Source organism: Mesoplodon bidens, assembly GCF_964165515.1.
Source record: "Mesoplodon bidens genome assembly, chromosome: 6".
In the NCBI taxonomy this organism is placed as follows: Eukaryota; Metazoa; Chordata; class Mammalia; order Artiodactyla; family Ziphiidae; genus Mesoplodon; species Mesoplodon bidens.
In genome coordinates, this window is record NC_138162.1 from 30,372,934 (window position 1) to 30,390,181 (window position 17,248).

Genomic DNA, 17,248 nt, shown 5'->3' on the forward strand with positions numbered 1-17,248 from the left:
CAGATACACAGGATAGCACATTTTTTATGGCTCTTACAATTTTCATTCCAAATTGTTTTCCTATAGGGAATAACAATTTATACTGTCATCAGTTAAGATATGTGTTTTTGTTAACAAAATAGGTATAAAACTGTACCTCACAAAGGTTCATAGGGGTATGGGTTAGTGATTCTGAAATGACTTATTTGGGACTTGAACTGAGCAAATAAGACCTGAGTGAAGACACGTGGCATTTGGGGTGAGGCCCTCCCTGGCCAGTGTGGCTTCTCAGCAATATGGCCTCTCAGCAATATGGCCAAGGAGGGCAGCAAGGCTGGAGTGACATGCCCAGTGAGATCACTGATCACACGGCTGTTCTAGGGCACGAGAGGGGCCAGGAGACCAAAGATCCCCCTCAGGAGCAGTGGCCAGGGAGAAAGCAGAGGTTTGGGATGAAGGAGACAAACAGCAGCTCAGAAAGGAGAACAGTTTAATATCAGTGGGTTACATGACTCAATGGAGAAGCGCCTCCAGATATGTGGGGTGATGCGACGGGTGTAGACAGAGCCAGAGACAGCAGAAGATAAGAGCTACCACAGAGTAGAATGGTAGCTGCCGGGGGCTGGGGGAAACAGGGAGGTCAAAGGGTATGAAGTTTCAGTTTTGCAGTACAAAGAGTTCTGAGGCCCTAATGTACAGTGTGGTAACTATAGTTAATGATACTGTCCTGTATACTTGACACTTGCTGAGAGGTAACTATGTGAAGTGAGGGACGTGTTGCTCACCTCCATTATGGAGGTCATTTCACAATGCATACATATATCAAAACACCAAGCTGTACACCTTAAATACATACACTTTTAATTTGTCAATTACACCTCAATAAAGCTAAAAAAATTAAAAAAAAAAAGAAAGAGCTACCCCAACAGACGCAGAAGTCTCAAGCATTGCCTTGTGTACCAGACACAAGACTGCAGGGGGTACAGAGGACTGAGTGGCCCAAGCTTGTGGGGTGAACAGTAGAGAAGAGAAAGCAGCTGGAGGAGGCTCCTTCGACTTCCGCCCACAGGCTGATGAGTCCCCATTTGGTGTCTCAGCCTAACCAGCCCCCTACACTCCAGGCCCCAATACCCACTGGCCTGTTGGACATCCCCACCGTCCACCAGCTAGAAATCAAGAATCATCCTGAAGCTGCCCTCTCTTTCACCCCTCCACAATCAAGCAGTCACCAGGCTTTGCCTCCAGCCAATGCCTTGGCCACCTACTTGGATAGCCTCCACCCTGGACTCTGCCTTCCACCTTTCCCCTCTTCAATCTACCTGTCAAACCAGAGTAATAGCTCCCCTTGCCTAGCACCCTTTCATGGTGCTCCAGAGCTTAAAGTAAAGGTCCTTGGCTTCACGCCCAAGGCTCTCCAAACCACATGCCATGCTTTTCTCCCCAGCCACAGCTCCTCCATTTCCTGTCACACATCCTGTGTTCTCCAGCAGGATTCCTAATGAATGCCACGGCCATGTTGGCAAGCGCCTTGTCCCAGAAGAACTGAGAGCCTGTGAGCTGCTGGAGCATCCAAACCAAACCCTCTATTTAAGAGTAGGGGAAGCATCTATCTGCCTACAGACTAAAACTCATGGAGTTCCTTCAACAGGGACCCTCACCATCCTCTGAGACGCAGAAGGAGAGAAGTCCAACAAGTAGAAATGTACATTCTAAGGAGAGGACCAAGAAGAAGACACCTGAGACCACACCTAAGTCTATGGCACTGTCTGTGGCTGGACCACTTGAATCCCTTTTGGAGGAGAGACTGGAGTCCAACAGAGATCCATCCTTGAAGGGCATAAGTTGTTTTTATCATTATTAGTCAGAAGTATTCAGTCAATCCATACAAATTATTGTTCATGTTTTTCTGACTAAAGTCCCTTGGTTTTTAAAGGCTCCCAATTTAAGAATTAAATTGCAAGACTAGCGCAACAAAGATGACTCCAGCTTTCCCCTCATTGGAAGACCACCTGCGTATCGTCCCTCCCAGGGCATCAAGGGACAGTCCTCAGCCTGGGAGAGCACCTCTCAGGGTAGATACCTCCTCTAATACCTAGCTGCCCCTCCCATCAATGAGGTGTCAAGAAAAGAAACCTGGCAAAATCCATTCGTGCTTCTTAATAGCAGCAGGAAAAAAGGAAGAGGCCTCTCTCACCACGGAGAGAGGAAATAGTCTAATGATTCTCTGACTCAGCCCAAGGCAGGATGATGCAATTAAATGGCACTCAGGCTCAGGCAAAGGAGACATTCCATTCTTGCTCAGACTCCTCTGCTTTTGAATCCAATTGTCTCTAGAGCATTTATCCCTTTTCAAGTGGTTCTGAAGCACTAAGTGCAATTCCCCTCCATGCAGCAGCTCTACACTCACACGGTGCCTCGGGGAATGAATATCTCAGGTCAGACCAGACCTTTGCTCACATACACCTCTGTCCAAGACCCACTAGGACATAGTAGGGCTAAGTAAGATGCTGTGGCTCTAGAGCCAGAAATGAAAATAATCAAGGTCCTGTAATCACCAAACTCTTGCTCCAAATACCAGCCCTAGGTTTCTTGGAAATCTGATTTTGACTATCAGACGCATTGATGCTGATGTGCATGAAATGGTGTGATTTGTGCACCGTCACCTGTAGCTCTGCCAAGTGATGGGCCTGTGGCTTGAGCGATGCTCAGTACGCCTGCACTGGTTCAATGTAAAGAATCCTCATCTCAGTGACTTCTGGGAAAGTAAAGAGCATCAATCAGGTACACGGTAATCAGAGGGACACTCACCCGGACAAGGTCCATTTCTGGGCTGCTCTCCATGAAGGTCCAGATCTTGGGGCTGAGCTCTTGCCACATGCCTTCCAGATCATGAAACACAGCCAGTTCCTGGAAGGTCTTATTCACCTGGAATCAAACGGGGAGCCAGGGGCAGCAAAAAAAAAAAGAAAAAAAAAAAAGAGAGAGAGGGAGGTAGAGACATGAGAACTCAGCTGCTCCCTGCAAAGATGTTCCATCACAGAAGCCCTTTTCCAGTCCTTCCCATTCCCAAGAAGTGTCTGCCTGCAGCAGTGATTCAAATACCCAAGGCTGGAGAGCTGGCCCTCAACAGTCAGCTTGGGCCTGAGTCAAACTGGAGGTTCTCACTCTGGAAATCCCAGAAGAGCCATGAGTATACTCAACACACGCCATCTGAAGCCACCTTTATATTTTTGTCCATAATTCTAGGAGGATTCTGTAGAGCGCCTCTTGGGCCCAGGCAGCTTACCTCAGCCATAACCTGCCTTGTGACTGGAGTGTCAGGTGTATACAGGATCTTCCCAACAAGCAGGGGCTTGAGAGCTTTCCATATGATGCGGGAAAGAGGACTGGACTCCAGATTCTTCATCAAATCATTGCAATAAGGAGCTATGAAGAGGATGAAAGGCAAATATTTGTATGCATGCTCATGTACTTGTAGGAACTAACAAGAGCTTTGGAGCCAGCTGGTCAGTCATGGGTTCAAATCTCAGCTCTGCCACTTAATGGCTATGTAACAACATCACTTGTCTAAGCCTCAGTTGGCTACTCTGTAAAAATAAAGTTAATGACATCTACTTGGCAGAGATGCAGAGAGGATTAACTGAGATGCTATCTGTGGAGCCCCTAGAACGATACTTGATAAATAATCAGAGCTCATTGTAACACTGATGATGGATAACTCACAACTGAGACAATATGGAAGACTGTTTTTTATTATGCACAATCCTTTATAACTCTAGATTTATAACTCTAGATAGCTTGCACCAGTCCTCACCACTTTGTTTTTATTGGAAACAAAGAGCTGAACTCAGACTTTAGTTTTCAAGCAGAAATTTTAAATGTCCCTTTAATTAATAGGTCTTATCACAAGTATATGTAATAAATGTAATAAACATCCCAAACTGAAAAATCCAAATTTATAACAGACAGTAGGGTTTGATTATCCAGGAGGATTCCTGATTTTTAAAAAATTTTCATTCTGGGGCTTCCCTGGTGGCGCAGTGGTTGAGAGTCTGCCTGCCAATGCAAGGGACATGGGTTCGTGCCCCGGTCCGGGAAGATACCACGTGCTGCGGAGTGGCTGGGCCCGTGAGCCATGGCCGCTGAGCCTGCGCGTCCAGAGCCTGTGCTCCGCAACGGGAGAGGCCACAGCAGTGAGAGGCCCGCGTACCGCAAAAAAAAAAAAACTTCATTCTGGGTTCTTTTAGATACTAAGTATCCTCTATATGCTACAAACAATTTTTTTTTAAAGAGGATTTTCTCACAGTTATATCTGTTGTGAAAATGAAGATTCCCTTGGGTTGACTCACAAAGTGAGGGAGCAGAGGGGATGGCATTTCAGAAAACTGCCTACAGTTCCCTTCCCTTCAGGCTCGCAAAGTAACCTGCCATGTCTGGAGTGCTTCACTCCAGACAAGAATAAAAGGTTCTTGTGTCACAATAACGCACAAAAAGCCACCTCACTCAGTGCCTGAAAGGCACATCTGCAGTTAGAAATGGAGAAAGGCTCACTTGAATCATATTTTCAATGAAAACGATGCCCTTGTCTAAAACTGTAACACTGGCTCCTGACTGCCACCAGGCACAGGACACACATGCCCACAAAACTGCCCGAGTGTGGGGAACAAATATGGAGTTACAAGGTTCTTCAATGTCACCTTGCAGCTAAGAACCACAAACAGCAGATCACATGTCCCAGTCTGATGGCACACACACACCACCATGAACAGGTATTTTGGAGGCCACATGGTTTACTGAAAAAAAGCATGGAGCCAGGCAGATCTGGCTTAGTCCTGGCTCTTGCCGATTAGCTATGGTGTGGCTTTGACCAAGTCACTGAAACTCTCTGAGCCTATAAAATGTGGGGTTATAAAACCTTCCTCGCAGGGTTATTATAAGGGTTAAATGAGATAAGTTAAATAAAATGCGTAGTACATAGGAAATGTTCCCTAAATGTTATCTTTTAGTATTGCTGTTGTTATTGTTAAGTATTGTAAAGCATACCTCAAGGAGAGCGAGGGGAGAGGGGAGGGGCAAGGGAGAGGAGGAGAAGAAGGAGAAGATACTTGACCACTTTGGGAACCACCCTCCGACATCCCCCAGAAAACTGAGGAGATTGGCTTTCAGTCATCCATTCACTTGATAAACACACTGTACGCCGGGGATGTGCCAGGCCCCGTTCACACAAGCGGGGACAGTTCACTGATTAGGAGAAGATTCCCTCCTCTAGGAGCTCAGTCTGGGGGGCAAACAGACAGGTAAACACACACCCACCGCTGCTATGTAGGGTGAGGATAAGCATGAGGAAGCAGGTGCCACAGGGGAGGCGGGGCTGAGCCTGGAACCGAGGCGGGCCGGGCCCAGGGCTTGGGTCGGCACAGACACTCACTGGTAGAGTTGTCATAGAAGGTGACTCACTGGTAGAGTTGTCATAGAAGGTGCCAGCGTCGTCCTCAGTGCCGTTGCTTCCAAAGAGGGCTTTATAGTTGTTGTCCTCATACCAGTTCAGGGACTTGATCTTCAGGCCCCCACCCTCGGGATGGCCGCAGACGATGCGGGACACGGCCTGGTAAATCTGGGTGGGGGAGCTGGAGCTGTTGGCGTTGGTCAGAAACATCACCTCCTGCCGCATGTCAGCCCAGCTCCTCATGCTGAAGAGCTGGTGGGCAGATCAGGAGGAAGAGCAGAGGGAAGAGCGGGGCGGGTTGAAGACACAGAAGAGGAATGAACAGGTTAATGTCTTGACCTCGCCAAAGCCTCAGCCCAGAACATATCTCGTCTGGTGTCGCCTCTCAGAGGGGCATCGCTCTGTGATGGGATTGCCAGAGCCTTGCTACTCCTCTGTGGTCCAGGGACCAGTGGCATCGGCGTGACCAGAGAGGCCGTTGAGGTGCAGATTCTGGTCTATCTATCTACAGTTCAAATCTGCGTTTTCACGCGGTGCCCGGGTGACTCCTAGACACATTATTAGAGACTGAGAAGCACCACTTAGCAGTCAGGGGAGCCCCTGGTGATGGGCTTTATCTCATTTGGATGATCACTGACTTCACAGAAGAGGATGCCTTCTTTGAACGACTGTGTGTTCACACCCTCGGTCACTGCCTCATTTCTAAAACACCTCAAACTTCAGTGTGGAAACTGAGGGGCCCTCTGCCCCCAGGCAGAAGAGGTGCTGTGTGTGAAGTCCCATCCTCATCTCGGCTGAGTGTCGGGCAATGGAAAGAGCGCACGGTGGGGGACCGAACGGTGGGGGACCGAGTTTGAATCCCACTTATGTCTCTCATTAGCTCACAGCCTTCGGAAAGTCACTTCTCTGAGGGCCCAAATTCCCATCAAGATGGTGAAGCTAAAACAGTGTGGCGAGGAGAAAATCACACGATATCTGACATCCCAGACAGAGAGGGCCCAACACCGAACAGTCACTGCCAGAAGACCCAGATGCCCCAGGCAGCGGGGTGCTGAGTCTGGGACTCACACGACGTGACCAGCTCTTTGTCTCACACACCAACGTACTCCAGCACCATGCGGACTTCTTGGCCCAGTGGCTCTTATAATTCAATATTTATAGAGCACTTTGTATTTCCACGCATTTCACAATAAATCATTAAAAAAACCCTACATTCCTTGACATGTCACTACATGTCCTCACCGCCTGAAGGGCTGAGGTGTGGTGAGCAGAGGGGAGTGCCTGCGGAACCCTGCACTTGCCCCGGGGGTGGAGTAGGTTTGGACTCCGCGGGCCCAGTTTTCCATCTCACAGAGCCTGCTGGCTCCAGTGAGTGACAAGGTCCTGGGCGCCACAGAGTCCGCCTTTGCCTCCTGCCTGCAAGGGGAACCAGGCGCCCCAGAGGCGGGCAGAGGTCACAAAGATGCCTCCCTCCAGAGGGAGCACCTAACACCGGGAGAACACAGTTCGGCGGCCCGCTTTTCCTGACTTTATCTTCTCATCACCTGTGTGAGGTATACAGACAGGGAGGGGAGAGGTAGTCAGACCACCTCTCCTTTCGTTGGTGGGTGCAACAGCCCTAGAGATTTTTTTTTTTTTTGCGGTACGTGGGCCTCTCACTGCTGTGGCCTCTCCCGTTGCGGAGCACAGGCTCCAGATGCGCAGGCTCAGTGGCCATGGCTCACGGGCCCAGCCGCTCCGCGGCATGTGGGATCCTCCCGGACCGGGACATGAACCCGTGTCCCCTGCATCGGCAGGCAGACTCTCAACCACTGCACCACTAGGGAAGCCCCCTAGAGATTTTTAAACGACAGCAAGAGCCACTCACTTCTCTTTCTCACCACCACCATCCCCCAATCAAAAGGACAAATTGCTCCCCACCTAAAGCCAGCACATCTTTGGACAGAAGCACCATAAATGACTGAGTTATTCCAAGCTCTGGGCTCTTCCCGGAACCTGTCTCAGGGGCAAACTCCTACTCGTTCTTCTACACCTCAAATCCCACTCCACACCTCCTCCGTGAAGCGCTCCCCCTCACAGGGAAGGGGGCCGCTCACCCTCCAGCCCACGGAAGGTGGCGTCTGATTGTCATCCGTGGAGTGAAGAACCGCTGACTCACTTTCTCAATCCGCTGCGATGGCCTCCTCCTGCCCTCACCCCCATCACAGTCTCCTAGCCTAACAGCCGAACCATAAACGACCCTCATCCTCTAGGTCACACCAGGTGCCCCTGCTCTGGACCCTCCACTGGCCTCCCATCTTACTCAGTGTAAACCCAGCCTTGGCAGCCCTGCACGGCACTCACCTCCTGCTGTGACCTTACCTCCGACTCCCCTCTCACTTGCTCTCTTTGCTCTGGCCACAGCTGGGCTCCTCCCTGGTCTTTATTTTATTTTATTTTTTTAACATCTTTACTGGAGTATAATTACTTTACAATGGTGTGTTAGTCTCTGCTGTATAACAAAGTGAATCGTCTAGACGTAGACATATAACCCCATATCCCCTCCCTCTTGCATCTCTCTCCCCGCCTCCCTATCCCACCCCTCTAGGTGGACACAAAGCACCGAGCTGATCTCCCTGTGCTATGCGGCTGCTTCCCACTAGCTATCTAGTTTACGTTTGGTAGTGTATATAAGTCCATGCCTCTCTCTCACTTTGTCCCAGCTTCTCCCTGGTCTTTACATACATCTCTTCATCATGCCCTACATCAGTGTCTTTGGACTTACGGTTCCTCCTGCTTGGAGTGGAGGCCCTAGTGTCACTCCCTTCAGGCTCAGATGTCACCTGACCAGAGAGGACTTCACAAGTCAGCCCCCTTTAAAACACCACCTCATTGCCCTCCAGCCTCTTACCCGGCTTTATTTTTCTTCATGGCAGGCATCCCTGCTGTCACATGATATACAGACCTGCTTATTCCTGTCTCTCACCCCATGTCAGTCCCACGAGAACAGGGAAGTTAGTGCGCTCGCTGCTGAGTCCCCAGCACCCGGCTGTGGCAGGCACCTGGTGGGTGCTGGGCAGATAACGGAGACACTGTTTCCTGCCCTGCCTCCCCAGGCTCACCTTCCCGTCACCCAGATGTGAAGCTCATGTCCATTCTCATTCATCTGGCTCCAAAAGTCCCCATTCCCAGCCAACTGCCGGCCCTGTTAATCCATATTTTCTTTCTTTGAAGAGTCTCCTTTTTATTCTATTTATTTATTTATTTATTATCTATTTATTTATCTATTATTTTATTTATTCCAGTTACCATCAGGGTTCAGACAAAAAGAGGGCTTAAGTAGCAAGAACATGGGCTTTCGAGGCCAACGGTCCTGGGTTCGAATCCCAGTTTTGCCAATTAACTTACTAGGCGACTGTGGGCAAGTTGTCTAGCTTTTCTGAGCCTCAGTGTCACCTGTAAAATGGGCACAGGAGGACCCACTCACATCTGTCATGTGGATTACACAGGGAAATTGGGTGAAACTGCATGAACCAGGGCAGCTTAGCTCCCTTTTCCTTTTCCTTTTAAGGGTTGTGCTTTGGTCAAACAACCAACTTTCTTTCCAAACATGGAGCAGATCAACAAGTGCACTTCTTTACTTATCTTCTCCCATTTGTCCCAGAGAAACGGCAAGTTAGACAATGAGTCACTCGTGGCAAAAGTGACTTGACTTAGTGTTCCATTGAAAGGAACAGGTGGCCCTTGCTGTCCCGGACCAGGGAACAAGCAGGGCACAAGGAAGCAGCTGCCAGGAAAAATGTATATTGTTCAGTTGGAGAGGTTCTACCACATGAGTAATAGAAGCATCACATGCTTTCAATTTTTCTTTTTATCCCAGACAAAAGGCAGGCCAGTGACGTAAGAGGAAACAGCTGCAACCAGACCGTGAGTTTAGAGGCAGCCTTCCATGTTAGAGTCCCTGTTTTGCTTTCTCTAAGGCTGGCAGGGACCTCAGAGTAGTACGGGGCATATCAGTGTCAGCTAACGGGGCCCAGGAGAAATGACTTGCAGGGCAGGTTCTGTTTCTCATTCTGCCTCCTGGAAGGACCCTGGGAGACCCAGCTTCTCCACCTACAGAGCGGTCACATAACCAGAAGAACAGATGGCAGCCTGGAACAGGGCTTCTCCTCCTGAAAGGGACACAAAAGCCAGGCCTCTCCAGTCAGACACACATGAGCAGAATTGAAAAACAGAACAGACCCAAAAGCAAAACACTAATAAATCAACAGTGTTGAATCTCGGTGTTTTCTGTATTTTCCAAATGTTCTGCATTTCTCATGGTGACCATGCAAGCCTTTACTCTTAGGAGACATAAGTGAGCTTTGATATTTGAAGAAAATGATACAAACCCCAAAAAATGACTTAGAGAAGCAACTCATATAAGACTGGACCAAGTCTGAGAGAATTTCACCATGAATTATTCCTACCCAGTGTCTTAAACATTAAGGCCTGCATGGTTTCTGACCACCATCCCTCAAGCTTAGCTCTTTACACACCTGGCTCCAAATGGTTCCCCCTTTCCAAGTCTAATGTGAAACAAGGCTGGGTGTCAGAAAGGTGAGCACATGCTGACTGGGAGGCAGAGGAATGGTTAATTGCTTTTTGTAAGTTAGGCCCCCTGATCCTGTGACAAAGGTTATTCTAATACGCTTGTAAACATGTGGACCCGAAAGGTAAACTCAACTTTTATCAGGAGACTACATTCCCATAGTTGAACTCAGGGCCCATATATTTATAAGGGAAAGATCTGAATTAGGGGTACCATGTTCTTCCCTTCAGGTAGCAAACAAATGTTTTGGTAAAAAGACTGTCTTGCTTTGCTTCTGAAAAAGAAATAAGGATGGGCTTCCCTGATGGCACAGTGGTTGAGAGTCCTGCGGGGGACATGGGATTGAGCCCTGGTCCGGGAACATCCCACATGCCACAGAGCAACTGAACCCGTGAGCCACAACTATTGAGCCTGCGCTCTAGAGCCCGCAAGCCACAATTGCTGAGGCCCGCATGCCTACAGTCTGTGCTCCACAACAAGAGAAGCCACCGCAATGAGAAGCCCACGCACTGCAATGGAGAGTAGCCCCTGCTCACTGCAACCAGAGAAAGCCCGCACACAGCAACGAAGACCCAACTCAGCCACAAATAAATACATAAATTTATTTAAAAAGATAAATAAATACGGAGAAGTTGCTGGTAAGACAAATACAGTACACAGAGGATGAGGAGGAATCATCCTCTTTACAAATGGGTCACTAACTAGGGGCCAAGAGCAATTATGAGAGAAAGTTCTAGGCTAGATATCAGGCCTTCAGCCCCTAGCTAATTAACCTTGAGACATCTATGAGTCTTGGTTTCCTCATCTCTAAAGTAAGGAGATCAAATCAGGTAATTTTAAGATCATGGATATAAAGCTGATTTTACATTTCCTATGATATTCAAATCAAAAAGACCCTCTGAGCCAAACTCAGGGTGGAAAAAAGTGATAGTGGATGATATGCCTTCTGGGGCTGAAAAGAAATGACTTACCTCTTGAGCCACAATCCCAAGGCTATCCAGCAAAGCTTTTGTGGCTTCAGCCAGCTCCTTGCTGGGGAAGGGAGATGTGGAGTTTAGTTCTGTCTGCAATGAGAAAAAAAAATACTTTGTTTCTAAGCTCAATGTAAACCTGAAATCTGTATTTAAAAATAAACAAGTTAATTAAAACTATTCACAATCTTGAGTTTAAAACACAAGAAACCCACTCCTAATCAAAATAAGACACTAAAATTATTCTAACTGTATGTTTGCAGGTTGTTCATCTCAGATAAGAATTACTAATTCTTTGATGGATGCTTTTAAAGGGTATAGAGATGTGTATTTTAAACTAGTTGATATGCAAGAGATAAAAATATCTTGTGTGTGTGTGTGTGTGTGTGTCCAGTGCGAAGTTGACCATAAATTCCCAACTCTGTCTATGATTCTGCAAGAAAGACAACATAGGAATGGCCTTGAGAAACAAGTGTGTGACGGCTCACAAAAAAAGAAGACAGTATAAAGTTGCCAAAAGCATGGAAAGAAGGAATTCTCTTTCATTCCACTCAAGTCAGCACTGTTTCTAACACTGGAAATTTACTTATTTTTAATATATTAAAATTAATTTTAAATAATTTAAAAATACTTGTTTTTATGTCTAGTTTGAGTCAAATCGTAATATGCCGCCTAGCTGCATGGCAAATATAAGCAAATAACTGAGGCCCAAGGAAAAGCTAGGTTAGGGCAGAAAGCCTAAGCTAGAGAAGAAACAGAGCAATGATGCACAGGCTCTGAGGCCAGAACTGCTTCTGAGTTTTCAGGCTTCCAAAGAAAAAAAGACACAGGGTCAGTTTCATCACTCTTATTTGTCAAATAGGGGGAAAAAGTCTCCGGGGAAAAACCCATCTTTCCTTGTTGCTTCTATGGGCATCATTTTATTCAATATCAGACCCTCAGAAATCTAGAGAAGGCTGAACCATTTTGATATTTGTCATATATCAGAGATTGCTGTGAAATCATAAGGCAGCCTGCATGGAAGATGGCTGAAAGTAGACGGAGCTCATCATTATCTCTGGGAAACAGCAGCCTGGGATGTTTCCCTTTAAAAAGAACTCTAAATGCAGAAGGCTAAGTTAGTATCATGATCTCATCATAATATCCTAGCATAGGGCTTCACTGGTGGCGCAGTGGTTGAGAGTCCGCCTGCCGATGCAGGGGACACGGGTTCGTGCCCTGGTCTGGGAGGATCCCACATGCCGCAGAGCGGCTGGGCCCGTGAGCCATGGCCGCTGAGCCTGCGCGTCCGGAGCCTGTGCTCCGCAAGGGGAGAGGCCACAACAGTGAGAGGCCTGCCTACCGAAAAAAAAAAAAAAAAAATCCTAGCATAATCCCAAATGTACATTTCTGATAAAATCTGTCTACTAGGTTCTCTGGAAGATTTCACCCAGCCTGATTCATGAGCTCTTCTGGCTCACTCGCCAGAGACCAACCTTCCCACACTCCCAGCGCTCTGATGGGCCCATGCTTTCCTTGAAATGCTACACTCAGGTAGGTCTCTGTGACACAACTAGCAGGATGTGTTAATGATCATTCCTTCCATGAAGTAATTATAAGCGAAAACAGGTGGGGGGATTTTTGTTTGCTTTTTCTTTCTCTCTTCAGGTTCACATTACACCTGAAGGCTACCACACTAAAAGTTGAACCTACAGAGACCTTGGTAAAGAAAACTTTTTATATAACGAGAGGTCTTAATTGGAAGACATAGGAGGTAAAAACTGTTTCTGTGCTCACCATGAGGCTCACAAGAGGATACATGTTCAGGATTGCACAGCAAAACAAAAAATGCTAAATTACATTAATGTAAACATTTAAAACTTAAAATGTGGTAGTTAATGCGTTTCTTTTTCAAGTCTGCATTGAAATAAGATTCGTATCACTCTAGGGTGACCCGGAGTGACTACAGAACCCTGGGAAAGTGGCTTCAACTCCCCATGCCTCCACTTCCTCAACTCCACAGCAGAATAAACGATAATGTGCACGTGTCACAGCGCCTTCAAAACATTAAACCAGAGGCCATGTGCAAGCCCCTGCACGGTGCATGGCACACTGCTGATCCTTATCATTATAAACAATTCCATCCTTGCCTTTCTCTTCCCTTCCTCCAAAGTTTACTACCAAAACAGAAGGGCTAGTCCTCTGCACACAGGGTTTTCCAGTTCTTGAAGGGACGTGCACCCTCCCTTCTGTCTGTCTCTGGGTGAACTTCTCCTCTTGTCGAGGTGCCCTTCTCCACGAGGCAGACAGCTAGAGTTGTCAGCTCGAGGCAAGAATATCAGCCACACTCCAGTGTGCTATTTCTAAAATTATAAACGGTCCTCAGCACAAAACCAAGACATCCTCATCCTTAACTCCTGACGGCCTAGGGCAAATGCTTCTCTTTCCCCTATAACCCTTTTTCTTAGTGTTTGCCAAACTGAGAAACAAAAGATAATATTAAGTGGATGACAGATATACTTATATTGGTATATATTTATACTATATACACAGAAACTTTCCCCAAACTTGACATTTAAATGGAAAAACCTGAAGCAAAATCATTACCTATGATTATGTATATATATACACACACACACCTTTATCTTAATGTATATTCATGTACACCCTCTATGTACAGTAAGTGATACTGATTTTTTTTTTTTTTTTTTTTTTTTTTTTTTTTTTTTGCTGTACGCGGGCCTCTCACTGCTGTGGCCTCTCCCGTTGCGGAGCACAGGCTCCGGACACACAGGCTCCGCGGCCATGGCTCGCGGGCCCAGCCGCTCCGCGGCATGTGGGATCTTCCGGGATAGGGGCACGAACCCGTGTCCCCTGCATCGGCAGGCGGACTCTCAACCACTGCGCCACCAGGGAAGCCCAGTGATACTGATTTTACTTTTATAGGAGTAATTCAGTTTCCTTTTCTTTATACAAAACAAATGAGTTGATTAAAAGAAAATCTTAAATTAAAAACCAATTGCACTTGAATACAACCTAAATCATGACAGAGGATTGAGAATAACCAGGTTTCACCAACACAGTGTGGTCTCAGGAACTCCTCATCAGAACCACCTGAGGTGCTTGTCAGGCGTGCCCACGCCCAGCCCCCGAGACCTGAGTGAAAAGCTAGACGTAAGACCCACAAATCCTTAGGAAATTTTTTGCACGCTGAAGTTTGAGAACCACTGAGGCACAGCACCTGGACAATATCCACACCTCTTTTTCACAGTATTCTTTGCACGAGTGTGGCTGTTTGTGCATTCTATATCTGGTCCACATGATGCTGTCTGCTTCAGACTGTGAAGCAGTGACAAGAAGCCAATCAGTTTACCTGACTGGTAACGCATCTGCAGCCAGGTACGTCACACCAATTGTGTACACAAGTCACCAAGTGCAAAAGGCTAGCTCTCTAAACCCCCAGACCCAACACTGGCCGGTTGTCCCCACTAGCAAGCATTCCCCTGAAGGAGACAAATCAATAAGCAGTTCATGTTGTTCTGAGAATATGTCTTCCCCATCTGAATGAATTTAAATCTTCACTGGGTAATGATTTTTCCTTCAGGTTTTTCCATTTAAGTGTCTTAACTTTGGAGCAAGCTTATTCTTCTTGTTTTAGAAGCTACACAATTCAGCAAAACTCCACACACACAGCAGGGCTTACTGCATGGCTGTCTCACCCATGAATATAGTTAACCATGGACATAAACATAAAGACCTCATTGAATTTACTGTGGATTTCAGACCTTTAGATATTCAAACTCCATGCAATACCGTATCTTACTATATGAACTTGTTGTCAATAGACTGAACTTTGGTTTGTTTAATTGATTGATTCAGGTTGTGGTCTCAAAGAGAAAAACACTGGCTAAACCCATCCATAAATCATAACTAGAATAGTCAATTCCATTTTTTTGGATCCTTTTTACACTAATCATTGTTTGAGATTAAATGCTCAGAATTCATTAACATAAGTATTGGCAACCTGTAATCAGTACAAACTAATTTCCATTTTCAAAGGAGTGCTGATTGGAGTTACACATATAGGTGTGGGTTGACATCACAGGGTTAAAAACACACACAATTCAAATTCAACATCAAGTTTAAATCTTACATTATCCAGGTATTTTGCTCAAGACTCCATTTCACTTTTTTGTGCTTGGACACTATAAAATACAGAGAGGAGACTGATGTAAATCAGATTTAATATTACAAATTAATGGGAAAAGGATGGGCTGTTCAACCAGTGTTGCTGAGACAAGTAGTTACTCATATAAGATAGTAATTTTTTGGTTTGCTCACCCCCCAGCGCGGGCAGGGGCTGGGAGCTGAGGCTCAGGCTTTGGAGGTCAGACCCCAGGGAGAGGACAGAGGTTGGCTATGTGAAGACAGCCTGAAGGGGGCTAGTGTGCCACAGATAGCCAGGAGGGAGTCTGGGGAAAAGTCTGGACCTGCTGGAGAGGCAACACAGCATTGTTTCCAGGTGTGTGAGGAGAGGGGATTCCTGCTCCGTGTGCCCACAGAAGGCAGATGACCACCTAAGCGAGCTCCAGAGACAGGCACAAGCCATGGCTATCAGCTCAGACCCCAGAGATGGGCATGAACCGCTAACGCTGCCACCACTGCCACTCAGAATCCTGTGTGCAACCTCAGGTCACTACCCACACCCCCCGAGGAGCCTGTGCAGCATGCCACTGCCAGGGTCCCGTGATCCAGGGACAAATTCCCCGGGAAAACACATGGCACGCCTCAGGCTGCTGCAACGTCATGTTGGCGTCTGCTGCCACAGGCTCACCCTCCATTCCAATTATGACTACCGTAACCATCCCTTTCCCTGGCCTGAGTGAGCAAGAGAACCCTAATCAGCTGCTGCTTTAATCCCCTCCTGTCTGGGCAGAGAACAGATGCCTGAGGGTGGCCTATACGCAGAGGCGGGGCCAAAACCAAAGCTGAACCCCAGGAGCTGTGAGAACAAAGAAGAGAAAGGGAAATTTCTCCCAGCAGCCTCAGGAGCAGTGGATTAAATCCCCCCAATCAACTTGATAAACCCTGCATCTCTGGAATACCTGAAAAGACAATGAATGCTCCCAAAATAGAGGCAGTGGACTTTGGGAGCAACTTTAGACTTGGGGTTTGCTTTCTCTGTCTGATTGGTTTTTGGTTTTATGTTTATCTTAGTTTACTTTTTAGTGCTTGTTATCATTAGTGGATTTGTTTATTGGTTTGATTGCTCTCTTCCTTTTTCTTTTTTTTACTTTTTAAAATTTTTTATCTTTTTTATTATTTTTTCTATTTTTATTATTTTTTATTTTATTATTTTGTTTTTTCCTTTTTTCCCTTTTTCTGAGTGTGTATGTTTCTTTGTGTGACTTTCTCTGTTTAGTTTTGCTTTTACCATTTGGTTTGGGATTCTAGCTGTTCTTTTTTTTTTTTCTTCCTTTTCTTCCTAGCCGTGTGGCTGGCAGGGTCTTGGTGCTCCAGCCGGGTGTCGGGCCTGAGCCTCCGAGGTGGGAGGGCCGAGTCCAGGACACTGGAACAGAGACCTCCCGGCTCCTTGTAATATCAATCGGTGAGAGCTCTCCCAGAGATCTCCATCTCAACACTAAGACCCAGCTCCACCCAATGGCTAGCAAACTCCAGTGCTGGACACCCCATGCCAAACAACTAGAAAGACAGGAACACAATTCCACCCATTAGCAGAGAAGCTGCCTAAAGTCATACTAAATTCACAGACACCCCAAAACACACCACCAAACGTGGCCCTGCCCACCAGAAAGACAAGATCCAGCACCACCCACCAGAGCACAGGCACCAGTCCCCTCCACAAGCCACTGAGCCAACCTCACCCACTGGGGGCAGACACCAAAAATAACAGGAACTATGAACCTGCAGCCTGCAAAAAAGAGACCCCAAACACAGTAAGTTAAATAAAATGAGAGGACAGAGAAATACACAACAGATGAAGGAGCAAGGTAAAAACCCACCAGGCCAAACAAATGAAGAGGAAATAGGCAGTCTACCTGAAAAAGAATTCAGAATAACGATAGTAAAGATGATCCAAAATCTCGGCAATAGAATGGAGAAAATACAAGAAACGTTTAACAAGGACCTAGAAGAACTGAAGAGCAAACAAACAATGATAAACAACACAATAAATGAAATTTAAAAGTTCTCTAGAAGGAATCAATAGCAGAATAACTTAGACAGAAGAACGGATAAATGACCTGGAAGATAATATAGTGGAAATAACTGCCACAGAGCAGA

At 46.6% G+C, this 17,248-nt stretch overlaps 1 protein-coding gene across 5 annotated transcripts in view; it reads right to left on the minus strand.

The window, feature by feature from the left end:
- ABCA1 (ATP binding cassette subfamily A member 1) overlaps positions 1-17,248 on the minus strand; it is a 140,357-nt gene that overhangs the window by 50,535 nt on the left and 72,574 nt on the right. For 4 of the 5 annotated variants that reach the window (XM_081237809.1, XM_081237808.1, XM_081237810.1 and 1 more), the window contains exons 8-11: positions 10,967-11,059; positions 5,437-5,677; positions 3,266-3,405; positions 2,788-2,904 (exon numbers count right to left, since the gene is read on the minus strand). In XM_081237809.1, coding sequence (XP_081093935.1) covers positions 2,788-2,904; positions 3,266-3,405; positions 5,437-5,677; positions 10,967-11,059 — 591 coding nt within the window. Of the gene's footprint in view, positions 1-2,787; positions 2,905-3,265; positions 3,406-5,407; positions 5,678-10,966; positions 11,060-17,248 lie in introns of those variants that run through there. The other variant, XM_081237812.1, reaches the window with a different exon arrangement.